This window comes from Lolium perenne, chromosome 6 (genome assembly GCF_019359855.2).
Source record: "Lolium perenne isolate Kyuss_39 chromosome 6, Kyuss_2.0, whole genome shotgun sequence".
Classification (NCBI taxonomy): domain Eukaryota; kingdom Viridiplantae; phylum Streptophyta; class Magnoliopsida; order Poales; family Poaceae; genus Lolium; species Lolium perenne.
Genome location: NC_067249.2, coordinates 125378205 through 125396398, shown reverse-complemented (window position 1 = coordinate 125396398; position 18194 = coordinate 125378205). Strand labels below are relative to the sequence as shown.

General features: G+C 40.3%; 1 protein-coding gene across 1 annotated transcript; it reads left to right on the top strand.

The window, feature by feature from the left end:
• The first annotated feature begins 15749 nt into the window (after positions 1–15749).
• LOC139832494 (uncharacterized) lies at positions 15750–16238 on the top strand. The gene has a single exon (XM_071822268.1). It carries the CDS (start codon positions 15750–15752, stop codon positions 16236–16238), a length of 489 nt encoding a protein of 162 aa, XP_071678369.1.
• Positions 16239–18194: the final 1956 nt, after the last annotated feature.

The window sequence follows — 18194 nt, the reverse complement described above, 5'->3', positions numbered from 1 at the left end:
TTTTGAGTTGGAATTACCAGCGCAACTAAGTCAAGTTCACAATGTGTTTCATGTATCACAACTCAGAAAGTGTTTGAAGGCACCGGATGATCCTATCACATATCAAGAAATAGAATTACAATCTGACCTAACTTATGTGGAAAGACCGGAAAAGATCCTAGAAGTACAATGGAAGAAGTTAAGAAACAGAGCAATCAAATACTGCAAAGTTCAATGGCAACATCATCCTGAGCGAGAAGCAACTTGGGAGATGGAAGAAGAACTCAGGAAGTCTTACCCCGAGATGTTCAGGTACCAATCTTAACTTCGGGACGAAGTTTCTATTAAGGGGGAGAGGCTGTAATAACCCAGAACATAGGAACAATGAAGGGTAGATTTAGAAATGGGATGTGCATTTCATCGCAAAATGGGGGAAATTTTCGCGCCTTATTGCAACTAAACCTAAGAGGGATCGAGGTTCTCTCTCATTTTGCACTTAGGGTTAGGCAATGTGAGTTAGGGAAATTTCGACATTATCTCTTTTGTATCTTATTGATTTGGGGAATGATTGCATTTGACAAGTGTTATCACATTTAGCAATAAGCATCACACAACATAAATAATGAATTCATAATTCAAACACAACTTATAAATTCAAATGACTTTGAATTTCAAATTGAATATCAAATACAATATTTAATCAAGAATATAAACATTACATAAGATAAAAGCTCATAAAAAAAACTTGAGCTTTATTGATACATAACACAAATTACAAAGTCTTTACAATATTCTTGATACAAGAATTGAGAAATAATAAACAGAAATAAAAAGGGAAATTACAAGTTTGTTCTAAACTAAAACCTAGACTAAATGACTTGAAGATGATCTTCTGGCCATAATTCACTTCAAACCTGCAAAATAAATAACAAGTGCTAGACCAGAATGTAAGTGTTAGAAAATTCAGTTTGGACAGTTAGCACAAATCACAGAAATTCAGTTTGGACAGTGAACATTGTCACTGCACACTTGTGCTTGTCCAAATCCCTGGACAGCACAAGATAGGCACAGGCAGACCAAAACTGAGCAGCCACAGGGGCTCAAGTTTCAGCATATGAGGGCTGTTGCTAACCAAGCAACAGCAAGGCAATGCAAGGGATGAGTCACAAAGTAACCAGGCCTTGTGTGTCATGGCCAGAGTACAAGTAGGGATCATATAAATAGAACACAAACCCTAGAACCATGACAGTCGACCAGATAAGATAATTCACCAGGTAAGGGTGAAGCTAGAGCCAACACAAGTTCATCCAGTTCATACTCAAGAACAGAACAAACACACAACCACTCATCACCAGGAATCATGGTGACCTGATGATGTCTACGGGTGCTTCTATTCTTGTAGACAGTGTTGGGCCTCCAAGAGCAGAGGTTTGTAGAACAGCAGCAAGTTTCCCTTAAGTGGATCACCCAAGGTTTATCGAACTCAGGGAGGAAGAGGTCAAAGATATCCTTCTCATGCAACCCTGCAACCACAAAGCAAGAAGTCTCTTGTGTCCCCAACACACCTAATAGGTGCACTAGTTTGGCGAAGAGATAGTGAAATACAGGTGGTATGAATAAATATGAGCAGTAGCAACGGCATTAGAAAAGTGCTTTGCTGTCCAGGACTGGCGTGTGGTTGATGGTGGTAATATTGCGCACAGTAGAGATGCAGTAAAACAGTAAACAAGCAGCGATAGCAGTATTTCGGAACAAGGCCTAGGGATCATACTTTCACTAGTGGACACTCTCAACATTGATCACATAACAGAACAAATAGATAGATGCTAGACTCTACACCCTCTTGTTGGATGATGAACACCACTAACTGTGTAGGATTACACGAACCCTCAATGCCGGAGTTAACAAGCTCCACAATATTCGATGTTCATATTTAAATAACCTTAGAGTGCACAACAAATCAACATAACCATACCAAGTACTAACATAGCATGCACACTGTCACCTTCACGCTACGAAAGGAGGCATAGACCACATCAATACTATCATAGCAATAGTTAACTTCATAATCTACAAGAGATCACAATCATAGCCTACGCCAAGTACTACACGATGCACACACTATCACCATTACACCGTGCAGGAGGAATGAACTACTTTAATAACATCACTAGAGTAGCACATAGATGAATAGTGATACAAAACACATTGCAATCATAAAGAGATATAAATAAGCACTTCACTATGCCATTCATAACAGTGAATAAGTATTCTGTGAAATATAGCCTAAGAGACCCACACAGTGCACACACTGTCACCTTTACACACGTGGGACAAGGAGTCTCCAGAGATCACATAAGTAAAATCCACTTGACTAGCATAACGACATCTAGATTACAAGCATCATCATATGAATCTCAATCATGTAAGACAGCTCATGAGATTATTGTATTGAAGTACATAGGAGAGAGATTAACCACATAGCTACCGGTACAGCCCTTAGCCTCGATGGAGAACTACTCCCTCCTCATGGGAGACAGCAGCGTTGATGAAGATGGCGGTGGTGTCGATGGAGAAGCCTTCCGGGGGCACTTCCCCGTCCCGGCGGCGTGCCGGAACAGATACTCCTGTCCCCCAGATCTTGGCTTCGCGATGGCGGCGGCTCTGGAAGGTTTCTCGTACCGTGGCTTTTCCGTATCGAAGATTTAGGTCAGGGAGGCTTAAATAGGCGAAGAGGCGGAGTCAGAGGGGGTACGGAGCCACCACACAATAGGGTGGCGCGGGCCCTAGCCTGGCCGCGCCAGCCCCATGTGTGGGCCCCCTGTGGCTCTCCTCTGGTGGCTCTCGGGTGTTCTGGAAGCTTCATGCAATCCTAAGATGCTGGGCGTTGATTTCGTCCGATTCCGAGAATATTTCTTTATTAGGATTTCTGAAACCAAAAACTGCAGAAAACAACAACTGGCCCTTCGGCATCTCGTCAATAGGTTAGTGCCGGAAAATGCATAAATATGACATAAAGTATGCATAAAACATGTAGATATCATCAATAATGTGGCATGGAACATAAGAAATTATCGATACGTCGGAGACGTATCAGCATCCCCAAGCTTAGTTCCTGCTCGTCCCGAGTAGGTAAACGATAACAAAGATAATTTCTGGAGTGACATGCCATCATAACCTTGATCATACTATTGTAAGCACATGTAATGAATGCAGCGATCAAAGCAATGGTAAATGACATGAGTAAAAAAATGAATCATAAAGCAAAGACTTTTCATGAATAGTACTTTCAAGACAAGCATCAATAAGTCTTGCATAAGAGTTAACTCATAAAGCAATAAATTCAAAGTAAAGGCATTGAAGCAACACAATGGAAGATTAAGTTTCAGCGGTTGCTTTCAACTTGTAACATGTATATCTCATGGATAGTGTCAATGCAAAGTAATATAACAAGTGCAATAGGCAAGTATGTAGGAATCAATGCACAGTTAACACAAGTGTTTGCTTCTAGGATGGAAGGAAATAGGTAAACTGACTCAACATAAAGTAAAAGAATGGCCCTTCGCAGAGGGAAGCAGGGATTAAATCATGTGCTAGAGCTTTTATTTTGAAAACACAAAGAGAGCATAAAAGTAAATTTTTTAGAGGTGTTTGTTGTTGTCAACGAATGGTAGTGGGCACTCTAACTACCTCGCCAACCAGACTTTCAAGAGCGGCTCCCATGAAGGACGTTATTTCTACCAGCAAGGTAGATCATCCCTCTTCTCTTTTGTTTACACATGTACTTTAGTTTTATTATGGGTGACACTCCCCCAACCTTTGCTTACACAAGCCATGGCTAACCGAATCCTCGGGTGCCTTCCATCAATCTCATACCATGGAGGAGTGTCTATTTGCAAAATTAAGTTGCTTACTGATGAGTCAGAGCAAAACATGTGAAGAGAATTATTAATGAAGTTTGATTAATCGGGGCTGGGAACCCCATTGCAAGCTCTTTTTGCAAAATTATTGGATAAGCGGATGTGCCACTAGTCCATTATGAAAGTCCGTCAAGAGTAAATGACAAGGTTGAAAGATAAACACCACATACTTCCTCATGAGCTATAAAACATTAACACAAATTGAGAAGCATTTTGAAGGTTTAAAGGTAGCACATGAATTATTTACTTGGAATGGAAGGAAATACCATGTAGTAGGTAGGTATGGTGGACACAAATGGCATAGTGTTTGGCTCAAGGATTTGGATGCACGAGAAGTATTCCCTCTCAGTACAAGGCTTAGGCTAGCAAGGTTGTTTGAAGCAAACACAAGTATGAACTAGTACAGCAAAACTCACATAAGAACATATTGCAAGCATTATAAGACTATACATTGTCTTCCTTGTTGTTCAAACCCTTACTAGAAAATATCTAGACCTTTAGAGAGACCAATCATGCAAACCAAATTTTAACCAGCTCTATGTATTTCTTCATTAATAGGTGCAAAGTATATGATGCAAGAGCTTAAACATGAGCACAACAATTGCCAAGTATCAAGTTATTCAAGACATCATACCAATTACTACATGTAGCATTTCCCGTTTCCAACCATATAACAATTAACGAAGCAGTTTCAACCTTCGCCATGAAAATTAAAAGCTAAGAACACATGTGTTCATATGAACCAGCGGAGCGTGTCTCTCTCCCACACAATCATTTATTCAAACAAAAACAAAAACAAACAGACGCTCCAAGTAAAGCACATAAGATGTGACCGAATAAAAATATAGTTTCAAGGGAGGAACCTGATAATTTGTCGATGAAGAAGGGGATGCCTTGGGCATCCCCAAGCTTAGACGCTTGAGTATTCTTGAAATATGCAGGGATGAACCACCGGGGGCATCCCCAAGCTTAGAGCTTTCACTCTCCTTGATCATATTGTATCATCCTCCTTTCTTGACCCTTGAAAACTTCCTCCACACCAAACTCAAAACAAACTCATTAGAGGGTTAGTGCGTAATCAAAAATTCACATGTTCAGAGGTGACACAATCATTCTTAACACTTCTGGACATTGCGCAAAGCTACTGGAAGTCAATGGAACAAAGAAATCCATCCCACATAGCAAAAGAGGCAATACGAAATAAAAGGCAGAATCTGTCAAAACAGAACAGTCCGTAAAGACGAATTTTAAAGAGGCACCAGACTTGCTCAAATGAAAATGCTCAAATTTAATGAAAGTTGCGTACATATCTGAGGATCACTCACGTAAATTGGCATAATTTTCTGAGTTACCTACAGAGAATTAGGCCTAGATTCGTGATAGCAAGAAATCTGTTTCTGTGCAGTAATCCAAATCTAGTATGAACCTTACTATCAAAGACTTTACTTGGCACAACAATGCAATAAAAATAAGATAAGGAGAGGTTGCTACAGTAGTAACAACTTCCAAGACTCAAATATAAAACAAAATTGCTGTAGTAAAATAAACACATGGGTTATCTCCCAAGAAGTTCTTTCTTTATAGCCATTAAGATGGGCTCAGCAGTTTTAATGATGCACTCGCAAGAAATAGTAGTTGAAGCAAAAGAGAGCATCAAGAAGCAAATTCAAAACACATTTAAGTCTAACATGCTTCCTATGCATAGGAATCTTGTAAATAAACAAATTCAAGAAGCATAATGCAACAAGCATAGAAAGATAAAACAAGTGCAACTTCAAGATTTTAAGCATATAGAGAGGTGTTTTAGTAACATGAAAATTTCTACAACCATATTTTCCTCTCTCATAATAACTTTTGGTAGCATCATGAGCAAACTCAACAATATAACTATCACATAAAGCATTCTTATCATGAGTCTCATGCATAAAATTATTACTACTCCCATCATAAGCATAATCAATTTTATTAGTAATAGTGGGAGCAAATTCAACAAAGTAGCTATCATTATTATTCTCATCAAGTGTAGGAGGCATAGTATAATCATCATAAAATGTACTCTCCATAGTAGGCGGCACCAAAAGACTACTATCATTATAATCATCATAAATAGGAGGCAAAGTATCATCAAAGTAAATTTTCTCCTCAATGCTTGGGGGACTAAAAAGATCATGCTCATCAAAACCAGCTTCCCCAAGCTTAGAATTTTCCATAGCATTAGCAACAATAGTGTTCAAAGCATTCATATTAATAACATTCCCATTAGCATGCATATAAAGTTCCATGGGTTTTTTAATTCTCTCTTCAAACACATCATGTCCTAATTCAACATAAAGTTCATAAAGATCTCTCATATTTTTGTTGTTTTCCATTATGCCTAACTAGTGTAAACAAGAAACAAAAAGATGCAATTGCAGGATCTAAAGGAAATAGCTTCGAGTACTTACAACGGCGGAAAATATCTTAGTTGCCGAGATCCGGAGTGTGAGTACCTTTTACCTTTCCTCCCCGGCAACGGCGCCAGAAAAGTGCTTGATGTCTACGGGTGCTTCTATTCTCGTAGACAATGTTGGGCCTCCAAGAGCAGAGGTTTGTAGAACAGCAGCAAGTTTCCCTTAAGTGGATCACCCAAGGTTTATCGAACTCAGGGAGGAAGAGGTCAAAGATATCCTTCTCATGCAACCCTGCAACCACAAAGCAAGAAGTCTCTTGTGTCCCCAACACACCTAATAGGTGCACTAGTTTGGCGAAGAGATAGTGAAATACATGTGGTATGAATAAATATGAGTAGTAGCAACGGCACCAGAAAAGTGCTTTGCTGTCCAGGACTAGCGTGTGGTTGATGGTGGTAATATTGCGCACAGTAGAGATGCAGTAAAACAGTAAACAAGCAGCGATAGCAGTATTTAGGAACAAGGCCTAGGGATCATACTTTCACTAGTGGACACTCTCAACATTGATCACATAACAGAACAAATAGATAGATGCTAGACTCTACACCCTCTTGTTGGATGATGAACACCACTAACTGTGTAGGATTACACGAACCCTCAATGCCGGAGTTAACAAGCTCCACAATATTCGATGTTCATATTTAAATAACCTTAGAGTGCACAACAGATCAACATAACCATACCAAGTACTAACATAGCATGCACACTGTCACCTTCACGCTACGAAAGGAGGCATAGATCACATCAATACTATCATAGCAATAGTTAACTTCATAATCTACAAGAGATCACAATCATAGCCTACGCCAAGTACTACACGATGCACACACTATCACCATTACACCGTGCAGGAGGAATAAACTACTTTAATAACATCACTAGAGTAGCACATAGATGAATAGTGATACAAAACACATTGCAATCATAAAGAGATATAAATAAGCACTTCACTATGCCATTCATAACAGTGAATAAGTATTCTGTGAAATATAGCCTAAGAGACCCACACGGTGCACACACTGTCACCTTTACACACGTGGGACAAGGAGTCTCCGGAGATCACATAAGTAAAATCCACTTGACTAGCATAACGACATCTAGATTACAAGCATCATCATATGAATCTCAATCATGTAAGGCAGCTCATGAGATTATTGTATTGAAGTACATAGGAGAGAGATTAACCACATAGCTACCGGTACAGCCCTTAGCCTCGATGGAGAACTACTCCCTCCTCATGGGAGACAGCAGCGTTGATGAAGATGGCGGTGGTGTCGATGGAGAAGCCTTCCGGGGGCACTTCCCCGTCCCGGCGGCGTGCCGGAACAGAGACTCCTGTCCCCCAGATCTTGGCTTCGCGATGGCGGCGGCTCTGGAAGGTTTCTCGTACCGTGACTTTTCTGTATCGAAGATTTAGGTCAGGGAGGCTTAAATAGGCGAAGAGGCGGAGTTGGAGGGGGTACGGAGCCGCCACACAATAGGGTGGCGCGGGCCCTAGCCTGGCCGCGCCAGCCCCATGTGTGGGCCCATGTGGCTCTCCTCTGGCGGCTCTCGGGTGTTCTGGAAGCTTCATGCAATCCTAAGATGCTGGGCGTTGATTTCGTCCGATTCCGAGAATATTTCCTTACTAGGATTTCTGAAACCAAAAACAGCAGAAAACAAAGAATCGCCCTTCGGCATCTCGTCAATAGGTTAGTGCCGGAAAATGCATAAATATGACATAAAGTATGCATAAAACATGTAGATATCATCAATAATGTGGCATGGAACATAAGAAATTATCGATACGTCAGAGACGTATCACCTGAGAAGATCAACCAGAATCTGGAGGTGAAGGGCTGTGCACAAAACCCCAAGTCTGCAACAACCAAATATTTCACTCTAGGAGCTGGAACAAGGTATACCAAGTTCCTGGACAGATCCAATGGATCTGATCCATACAATTTGCATGACATAGTCATGGGATTGAGCAGATGCTCAAATGGGTAGATCATCACTTGGTTTTCACTAAGGATTACTGCCAGTCTAAAAGTCACTAAAAATGGAAATCATCTAGATACAAATCTTGAGCACAGAAGCTAGCAATCATGCATAGATGCACACACTAGCAAGATCATATGCACAGATAGCACCAGTAGATGTGTTGCAAGGATTAGCAGCTAATACAGACTACACAGTAAATCCTAAGCTAGTAACCATCAGTAAACCCTAGATTTCATCAGGCAAGCATATTGGCATTTATATCTAGTATGATTCCCAAATATGCAAGCAAAGGTTGAGTAGCCACAAGATCCAATCAAATAGGTGAGCAACCAATCAGTAGCAAGGCTACTGAGGTCACATCACACTTAGCACCATTTAAAAGAAAGCCAACTATAGCACATCATTATCCAGAAATGGATTCAGATTCATTTGCTCGCTAAACAATCATGAATAGCCAATTCATATACAAGCAAGACATTTAAATCATCACTTCATAAGCAGTTCACTATGAATCAATTTAACTCAAGCATGAATTTATCACAGATCCATACTAATTATTGACAGTAGCACACTGTAGGGCAACATGGCACCAATCACTGCATCATAGCCACTGGATTAAGTCCAGTAAGCTTGAATAAGCAATAGCACAAGTAAGCAGTAGCATAGTGATGTTTGAGCATCAGCATCAACAAGAAAAATGAATCACTTAGCCACAGAATTAATCAATAAGCCATCACTGACATTTAATTGATCAAATGGATCAATTGAATCAAGTCAAGCCACACAGATAAGCTAGCCAACAAGCAATGGTTGATCCAATGGATCATTAGCTTACACAGGAAGCACAGAGGCACTTCACAAGCACCACTGGCACTCACAAGTGTCACTGATGCACCACAGTACACCTAGACAAGCAAGTATAACATGCCAGTAAGAACAAGCAAGCCCATAAGCAAGTACAACATGGCATAGCAAGCTCATAAGCAAGCACAGCAGAGCATTGCAAGAACAGAGCATGCTAGGAGCAACAGATAAGCAAACAGAGCATGTATAGAAAGCAAAGCAACACTGGCCAGTACCAGAAACTGGTGATTTGGCCATGAGCTTGCAGTAAATAGAAGCATAGGAAGATTAAGCAACCATGGCAGAGCTCTGTGTGATCACAGGACCACCAGAGAGCAACAGAACATGAGGAGGAAGAAGTATAGTAGCAAGGGAGGCGCTCAGGCATGGAGAAGAGAAGGAGGAGGTGAAGATTACTTACACGCGCCTGGTGGCAGAAGCTAGGGCATGGCGAGGCAGTGCTCGCGCGGCCAAAGCAGCTGCAAAGCCAGGGTAGGCGCCAACGTTACGCCGGCGAACACGAACACACCACCGTAATAGAGCACCAGAGACGACGGCACAGGTACTGCGAGCAGCACCCGCGCCAGGTCAGTCTCAGTGGCGCGCACGTCGATGGCGAGGACGAGAGGTCGTCGAAGATCGCCAATCGCAAGAGGCGATTCTCCACGAGATCCAGAGAGGGGCGATTCGCCAGGAGAGGAAGAGATGGGGGAAACCACGCGGACAGATCGGTAGATCGTCTCGCGGCGGTCCCGATTTGGTAGGTGGCTATGGTAGGGGAGTACGGAGCTGGCCGGAGCAAGGCGGCGGCCATGGCGGTGACGCCATCGCCACAGGCGTCGCGAGAGAGTTAGGGTTAGAGACGAGCGCGTGAGAGAGACAGTGAGGGAGCGAGGTGGGCCGCTTCGGCGTCACCGAGCCATAATGGGACAAGCCTTAATGGGTTGTCCCTGGGCCTTAGTTAAGTGGGCTGGCCCAATAGGGGCCAAGGGCATTTTGGTCTTTTAACAATTTAGAAAAGGCCAGAATTTCACCAATTTTTAATAAATAAAATACAACTCTAAAAATCCATTAAAAATTGGATTAGTGAATGAAAAATAAATCTTAACCAGAATAAAATATGAAATAGAATTTAAGAAACAAATTCAAAATTATGAATTTGAAGAATTTAAATAATAACTTGGAATTTTAAACTATTATTTCCTTGTATTTAAAATTCAAGGAAAAATCTCAAATAAGTTCAAATACTTATTTTCAAACATGTCAAAATGATATTCTATTATTCCAAGTCATTTCTATTGAGAAAGGTATTTTTTCCAAGAAAAAAATACTATATTCCTTTTTATTCCAAAAACTATAGAGGTAACTCTATGATTTCAAATTATTTTTGGAATGAGTAAGGGAATCACCAAGTAAAGTAGTTTTACTTTGAAGTATTTTACTTTATGTGAATTAAAATGGTTTACACTTTTAAATCAACTGCAAGTTACTGCCAAAGGCATAAATCTTAACTCAACCCTAAATTGCTATAACTCAGTGGGGTAAAGGGATTCAACATAAAATAATACATCCATGATTGCATTATTTGGATTTTATAACATTATCCTTACCGGACAATGATGCTTCTTACAGAACCCGAGGTCCAGGTTCCATCAACTGCATTGAACTGCACTATCTCGTAGTCCACAGGCAAGTTCACCCTTGCTCATGTCAACTTGATTATTTTCTACTACTTTAATGCAAAGCTATATACTTATCATTCCTGCATCGCAAATAAAATGTTACTTTCCAAATATGAATATGACTATGTGGCTGGCAATGGAACCATGGTATGTGTTGATATGGTGGAGGTTCCATTGCATGGGTTATATCACCCTAGGATTAATTACCAATGCCGTCCAGTGATTCTAGCGCCGTACACACCGCGTTGACCATGAGATCTATAATGGCTCTGGGGAAGCCAGTCGTATCTTTTCCCTTCTGCACGCCAACGGATTGGTAGAGCTGGTGGGGTGTTGGAGGCACTACCGCAATAGGTTGGGATATCCTTTTAAATCCCCATCCATTAGTGATGATAAGCTCTACGATCTATGATGGATTGTCCGGAGTACACCGTGAGTAAAGCCGTATTATCGGGAGAAGTCTACTGGGGGTGTACGGTTGGACAAAAGGGTGGGTTTGCAGTCGCGGAGAAGGCGGTGTGGGCTTGGATTTTCATACCTGGCCACACATCAAAGGAAGTGTGAACGGGGGCAAGTCCCTACGGATGGCAAAAGGGGTGGAATCTCTTATGGGAAAATTAACGCACCTCTGCAGAGTGTATCAAATTGTGGCTGTCACTCCCTGTTCCAGGAAGGGAACTACGAACGCGGCAGGAAAGGAACTCCACGAAGCTCTAGTCAACCTGTGAAGACTGACGGACATAGTTTTCATAATAAAAGCAACCTTTTGAAGAAATGATTTCAAAACATGCATTGACCTGCGATTTCCTGATCAATGGTCGTAGCTAGTGCATCAAACACCTTTTTACTCTTTTAGAACTTGCTGAGTACCTCTGTACTCACTTTCTTTTGACACCCTTGCTAGACTGTGATCCGGAAGTGGAGGCCATCAACGATGGAGCACCAGAAGGAAGTTACGAGCTGGTCTACGAGGAACCTGATCTTACCGGCGGAGTGGAAGGAGTAGACTATGGGATAGTCTACGGACCCGATGACACGGAGGTGGAGGAGTAGTGATTCACCATAGCATCATAGAGCCGAGCAACGTAGAACTTACCTAAATAAGTTGTTGAGCTCTCTTTATATTTGTTATGAGTTGTAATCGTACTTAAGTAGTATCTTAGGGTGTTCTCATAGGACCTGTGAGAATACCAACTTGTTAAGACAATGTTTGTAATAAAGTATGGAGTGTTATGACCTGCAATGTTTCTGTTGTACCACTCTGAGGGATATGGCAATTTGTGAAGAAGTCCCTTCACAAAGATCATATCAACGACTTGTATACTACAACATGCAGTGGTATGCTGGGTCACCGCAAACATGTTGCCCAAGCATGGGAAAGAATGAAATATTTGGTCAAGAATTACCCTACCCATGGACTGACTACTTGGATGATCATCCAAACCTTTTATGCAGGATTGAATTTTTCTTTGCGGAACCTATTGAATTCAGCTGCTGGAGGTACTTTTATGTCCATCACTTTAGGCGCCGCAACAAAGCTTCCTGATAATATGATGATCAATTACTCTGAATGGCACACTGAAAGGACTCCACAAGGTAAGAAGGTGAATTCTGTTGAAGAAACCTCCTCCTTGAGTGATAAGATTGATGTTATTATGTCTATGCTTGTTAATGGTAGATCTAATGTTGATCCTAATAATGTTCCTTTAGCTTCATTGGTTGCTCAAGAAGAGCATGTTGATGTGAACTTAATTAAAAATAATAATTTCAACAACAATGCTTATAGGAATAATTCTGGTAACAACTATAGGCCATATCCTTCTAATAATAGTAATGGTTATGGTAATTCTTATGGTAATTCTTACAACAATAATAGGAGTGTACCCCCTGGTCTTGAAGTCATGCTTAAAGAATTTATTAGTACACAAACTGCTGTTAACAAATTTGTTGAACAAAAGCTTGGTAAAATTGATGTTCTTGCTTCTAAGGTTGATAGTCTTGCTGCTGATGTTGATCTTTTAAAATTGAAAGTTATGCCTAATGAAACAAAGGATATTAAGTCATTTGCTACATCAAACGCTATCCAAGTTCGAATTAATGAAAATATTAGATTGATGGCTGAATTGCATGCTAGGTGGGAAAGAGAAGAAAAATTTGCTAAAGAGAATAATGTAGCTAAAGTTTGGACTATTACCACCACTAGTAATGTTGATGCTTCACATGTTGCTAAACCTCCTACTATCAATGGTAAAATAATTGGTGTTAGCAATGTTTCTATTCCTAATGCAAAGCGTGCAAAACTGCCTGAAACTGCTAAAACTGCTGAAACTACTTGTGATAAAACTGCTGAAATTTTCAAAATATTGGGGACAATGATCCCATTGCTTTAGATCATAATGGTTTAGATTTTGATGATTGTCATATCTCTGAAGTTATTAAGTTCTTGCAAAAACTTGCTAGAAGTCCTAATGCTAGTGCTATAAATTTGGCCTTTACAAAACATATTATAAATGATCTCATAAAAGCTAGAGAAGAGAAATTAAAACTTGAAACTTCTATTCCTAGGAAGTTGGAAGATGGTTGGGAGCCCATCATTAAGATGAAGGTCAATGACTTTGATTGTAATGCTTTATGTGATCTTGGTGCAAGTATTTCTGTTATGCCTAAGAAACTCTATAATATGCTTGACTTGCCACCATTGAAAAATTGTTATTTGGATGTTAATCTTGCTGATAATTCTATAAATAAACCTTTGGGGAGAATTGATAATGTTCACATTATGGTTAACAATAACCTTGTCCCCATTGATTTTGTTGTCTTGGATATTGAATGCAATGCATCTTGTCCTATTATTTTGGGAAGACCTTTTCTTCGAACTGTTGGTGCTATTATTGATATGAAGGAAGGGAATATTAAGTATCAATTTCCTCTCAAGAAAGGTATGGAACACTTCCCTAGAAAGATAATGAAGTTACCTTTTGATTCCATTATTAAAACAAATTATGATGTTGATGCTTCATCTCTTGATAATACTTGATTCACACTTTCTGCGCCTAGCTGAAAGGCGTTAAAGAAAAGCGCTTATGGGAGACAACCCATTATTTTACTACAGCAATTTTGTTTTATATTTGAGTCTTGGAAGTTGTTACTACTGTAGCAACCTCTCCTTATCTTTATTTTATTGCATTGTTGTACCAAGTGAAGTCTTTGATAGTTAGGCTGATACTAGATTTGGATTACTGCGCAGAAACAGATTTCTTGCTGTCACGAATTTGAGTAGGCCTCTCTGTAGGAAACTCAGAAAAATCTGCCAATTTTCATGAGTGATACTCAGATATGTACGCAAATTTCATTCAATTTGAGATTTTTCATCTGAGCATGTTAAGTGCCTCTAAAAAATTCGTCTTTACGGACTGTTCTATTTTGACAGATTCTGCCATTTATTTCACATTGCCTCTTTTGTTATGCTGAATGGATTTCTTTGTTCCATTAAATTTTCAGTAGCTTTGTGCAATGTCCAGAAGTGTTAAGAATGATTATGTCACCCCTGAATATGTGAATTTTGATTATGCACTAACCCTCTAATGAGTTTGGTTTGAGTTTGGTGTGGAGGAAGTTTTCAAGGATCAAGAGAGGAGGATGATACAATATGATCAAGAAGAGTGAAAAGTCTAAGCTTGGGGATGCCCCCGTGGTTTATCCCTGCATATTTCAAGAAGACTCAAGCATGTAAGATTGGGGATGCCCAAGGCACCCCCTTCTTCATCGACAACTTATCAGGTCACCTCTAGTGAAACTATATTTTTATTCCGTCACATCTTATGTGCTTTACTTGGAGCGTTTGTATGTTTTTATTTTTGTTTGTGTTTGAATAAATTTGGATCCTAGCATTCTTTGTTTCGGAGAGACACACGCTCCGCTCGTTCATATGAACACTGGTGTTCTTAGCTTTACTTTTAATGTTCATGGCGAAGGTTGAAAACTGCTTCGTTCTTTGTTATTTGGTTGGAAACAGAACATGCTTCATGTGGTAATTGGTATATTGTCTTGAATAATTTGATACTTGGCAATTGTTTTGCTCAATAGATCATGTTTAAGCTCTTGCATCATGTACTCTGCACCTATTAATGAAGAACTACTGTAGAGCTTGTTAAAATTTGGTTTGCATGATTGGTCTCTCTAAAGTCTAGATATTTTCTGGTGAAGTGTTTGAACAACAAGGAAGACAGTGTAGAGTCTTATAATGCTTGCAATATGTTCTTATGTAAGTTTTGCTGTACCGGTTCATACTTGTGTTTCCTTCAAACAACCTTGCTAGCCAAAGCCTTGTACTGAGAGGGCATTCTTCTCGTGCATCCAAATCCTTGAGCCAAAACCTATGCCATTTGTGTCCACCATACCTACCTACTATGTGGTATTTCTCTGCCATTCCAAAGTAAATTGCTTGAGTGCTACCTTTAAAATTTCATTCCTTGTCTTTGCAATATATAGCTCATGGGAAAATAGCTTAAAAACTATTGTGTGGTAAAGAGTATGTAGCTTATGTATCTTATTTCTTACTAGACCATGAAAAGCGCGCGTTGCCGCGCCCGTCCATCATAAAGAATGAGTGATAGAAGTCTTATGCAAAGTTTGAAAATAGACCTCTTTCGCGTCTGGAAGCGTACGGTCGTCAAAGAGCTAAGCGAAAACAACTGGATCCACTCTGTCGCGTCCCTTAACTCGCCTCAACAACTCGCGCAATATATCGACGTCTGGGAGGCCGTCCACTCCATCAACCTTGCCCAGAGTCGCCGGACAACATCGTCTGGAAGCTTAATGCCAATTCAACCTACAACGCTAGCTCCGCCTATGAGGCACAATTCCTTGGCTCCCAAGGCCGCTTCGATGCCATGAAGATTTGGTCGGCACATGCGCAGCCCAAATGCAAGTCATTTGGTTGGCTAGCCCTTCATGGAAAGCTCCTTACCGCCGATATGCTTGCCATCCGAGGATGGCCTCACGACCCTCGATGCCCCTTGTGCCTCAGCGAGCCTGAGACAGCTGACCACCTTTGTAGAAACTGCTCGTTCACGGCGGCCGTCTGGAACCTTATCAAATCTTGGGATGGCGACTCCTCCGGCGACCGACGCCTCGACTTCCAATCCATACCTGACTGGTGGAATGACATGATAAAGGAAAAGCCGCAGAAAGATAAGAAACGCATCAGCGGCCGGTTCTTATATGTACTCTGGAACGCATGGAAGGAACGAAACCGGCGCATTTTCACTGGACAACGTCTTACCTACCTTGAGGTCGCAAGCATCGCTAACGAGGATATCCTCCAAAGGGTTCGTTCTATAAATGGTTTCGGTCCGGTCATCCCGGCCGAGCCGGATTAGTTTTTCTTTTGGTAGCTCGTCTTTCATGGTGGGTTCTGGTCATTTTACCACCTTAAGCTAAAAATGCCCTCTCTTTGTACAGTTTGGACCGTTTTGTTCCCTCTTGCTTAATGAAAAGGCAGTGCTCCTGCCGGTTGCTCCAAAAAAAATAGACCTCTTTTTCTAAAAATTTGAATAATTTGAACTACAGTATCTTGATGCATGTGATGTTGCATATTTACATCAGGACAAATAAATATATTTACATAACCGGTTTCAGTTATACTTATTGGCAAAATCACATTCAAGTGAAACTGAGAAAAAAATGCCAGATACATATAATTTAACCAGGGTCGAAGAACCTTAGCCTGCTAAAGCATATTATCGTCTGTACCAAAGGAAAGGCAGTGCATCCTCAATTTATAGAGGAGAGGCATCATAATCTGGTAGAGAACATTTAAATCCTCTCGGCTTAACCATGTCCCTTAGCGGCTTCTGTCCAACAATTAGTCGAGATCATATAAGTAAACAATTCACCACATCAGGTCAATTTGACCTCCGGAGTAGCATCCTTTAGGGGCAAATGGCCCACTGCGGGAACTAACGGAGATCGGACAGTCGAAAATGTGCAGGCAGTGCGATCGGATGGCCAAAAACATCCCGTTAGCAATATATAATGTCCCTAGTGTAAGGGGAAACAAAAATAGTACTGGAGATATGTTGATGGTATTGGCGAAATTTCACATGATAGGTATAATGTGCATAATAGAAATAGTTTTAGCATTATAATTATGATCAAGTTGATCAGATCTAACAAAAAAGTTGAAGAGCAGTAATGCAAATTGTGTGGATTGCTAAAACTGTATTGTCAAAATGAAGTTGCAACACTGGAAATATTGATGTCCTAAGCCAAACACAAGCCATCATCTGAGAGATAAGTAAGAATTGAAACCGTAATCTCAGAAATATGAGCATATAGGTAATATATAAGTAAATTAATACGGCCTCATTCTAAATGGAGGATCCTCGGATCCACGAATTTTCTAAAATAGGCCAGGGCCAAGTAGCAAATATAACAGAAATGGACTTTCAGTTCTTTATTACCATGGAAAAATACAGTAAAAGTGACAGAAAAGAGGTAGAAGTATGAATGGTGATGCGCTCTGTTCAACTTAACTGTATCACTAACTGCAGAATACCCTTTATTCTCTGACTTCATATGAACGATAACAATAGAATTTACTTCCTATGACATAAAAGGAAGACCCAGCTGACATATCGAAGCAGTGTATATGTACATAATAAGTAGAAAAGCTTTTTGTCAATAAATGTGACATACCTCTTACAGAGACTCCTCTCTCCGCATTTGTACACATGTTGTTGAGTTTGCAGTCTTACACCTTGTAGAAGGTAGGCTCGATTTTGGAAGTTCAACCGCATGCAGTTAAGCTCAAGTTACTTGATTCCAAGAACTTTCTCCTTCAGCGTCTCCTAGGTTATTCCATGTCACATTAAAAGAACCTTCATTAGTGAAGAAACACAAATCATTGCAATTGAAAAAAATCAGGGTACTTTGTCTTACATTCATAACAATCGTGATATTTATTTCAATGGACTCGAAGAAATTTTTGATGAGAGAACAATTAAGATTGCTGGCCACTCAGAAGTTATACAAATCCATCATATACACAACATGTTGACATCTCCCATGTGTACGATTGTAAACAACAATTGGTTGGAAAACTGAAGGTGACATTTATAATGCTTCAACATAATTCTACCTATTACAATTTACTAACAGATATTGATTAATCAGAAACAGCAAACTTATAAACATTAGCCAAGTAAGAAAGCAGGACAGCCGGAGCAATTCATCTTCTTCTTGAAGGTGGGTGCTAGGTGGCGAGAAACTGTTGCCGCCCAACATATTTTTGCTCACCTCAGGGTCTTCTTCTGCGCTGCCTACGAATGTCACCA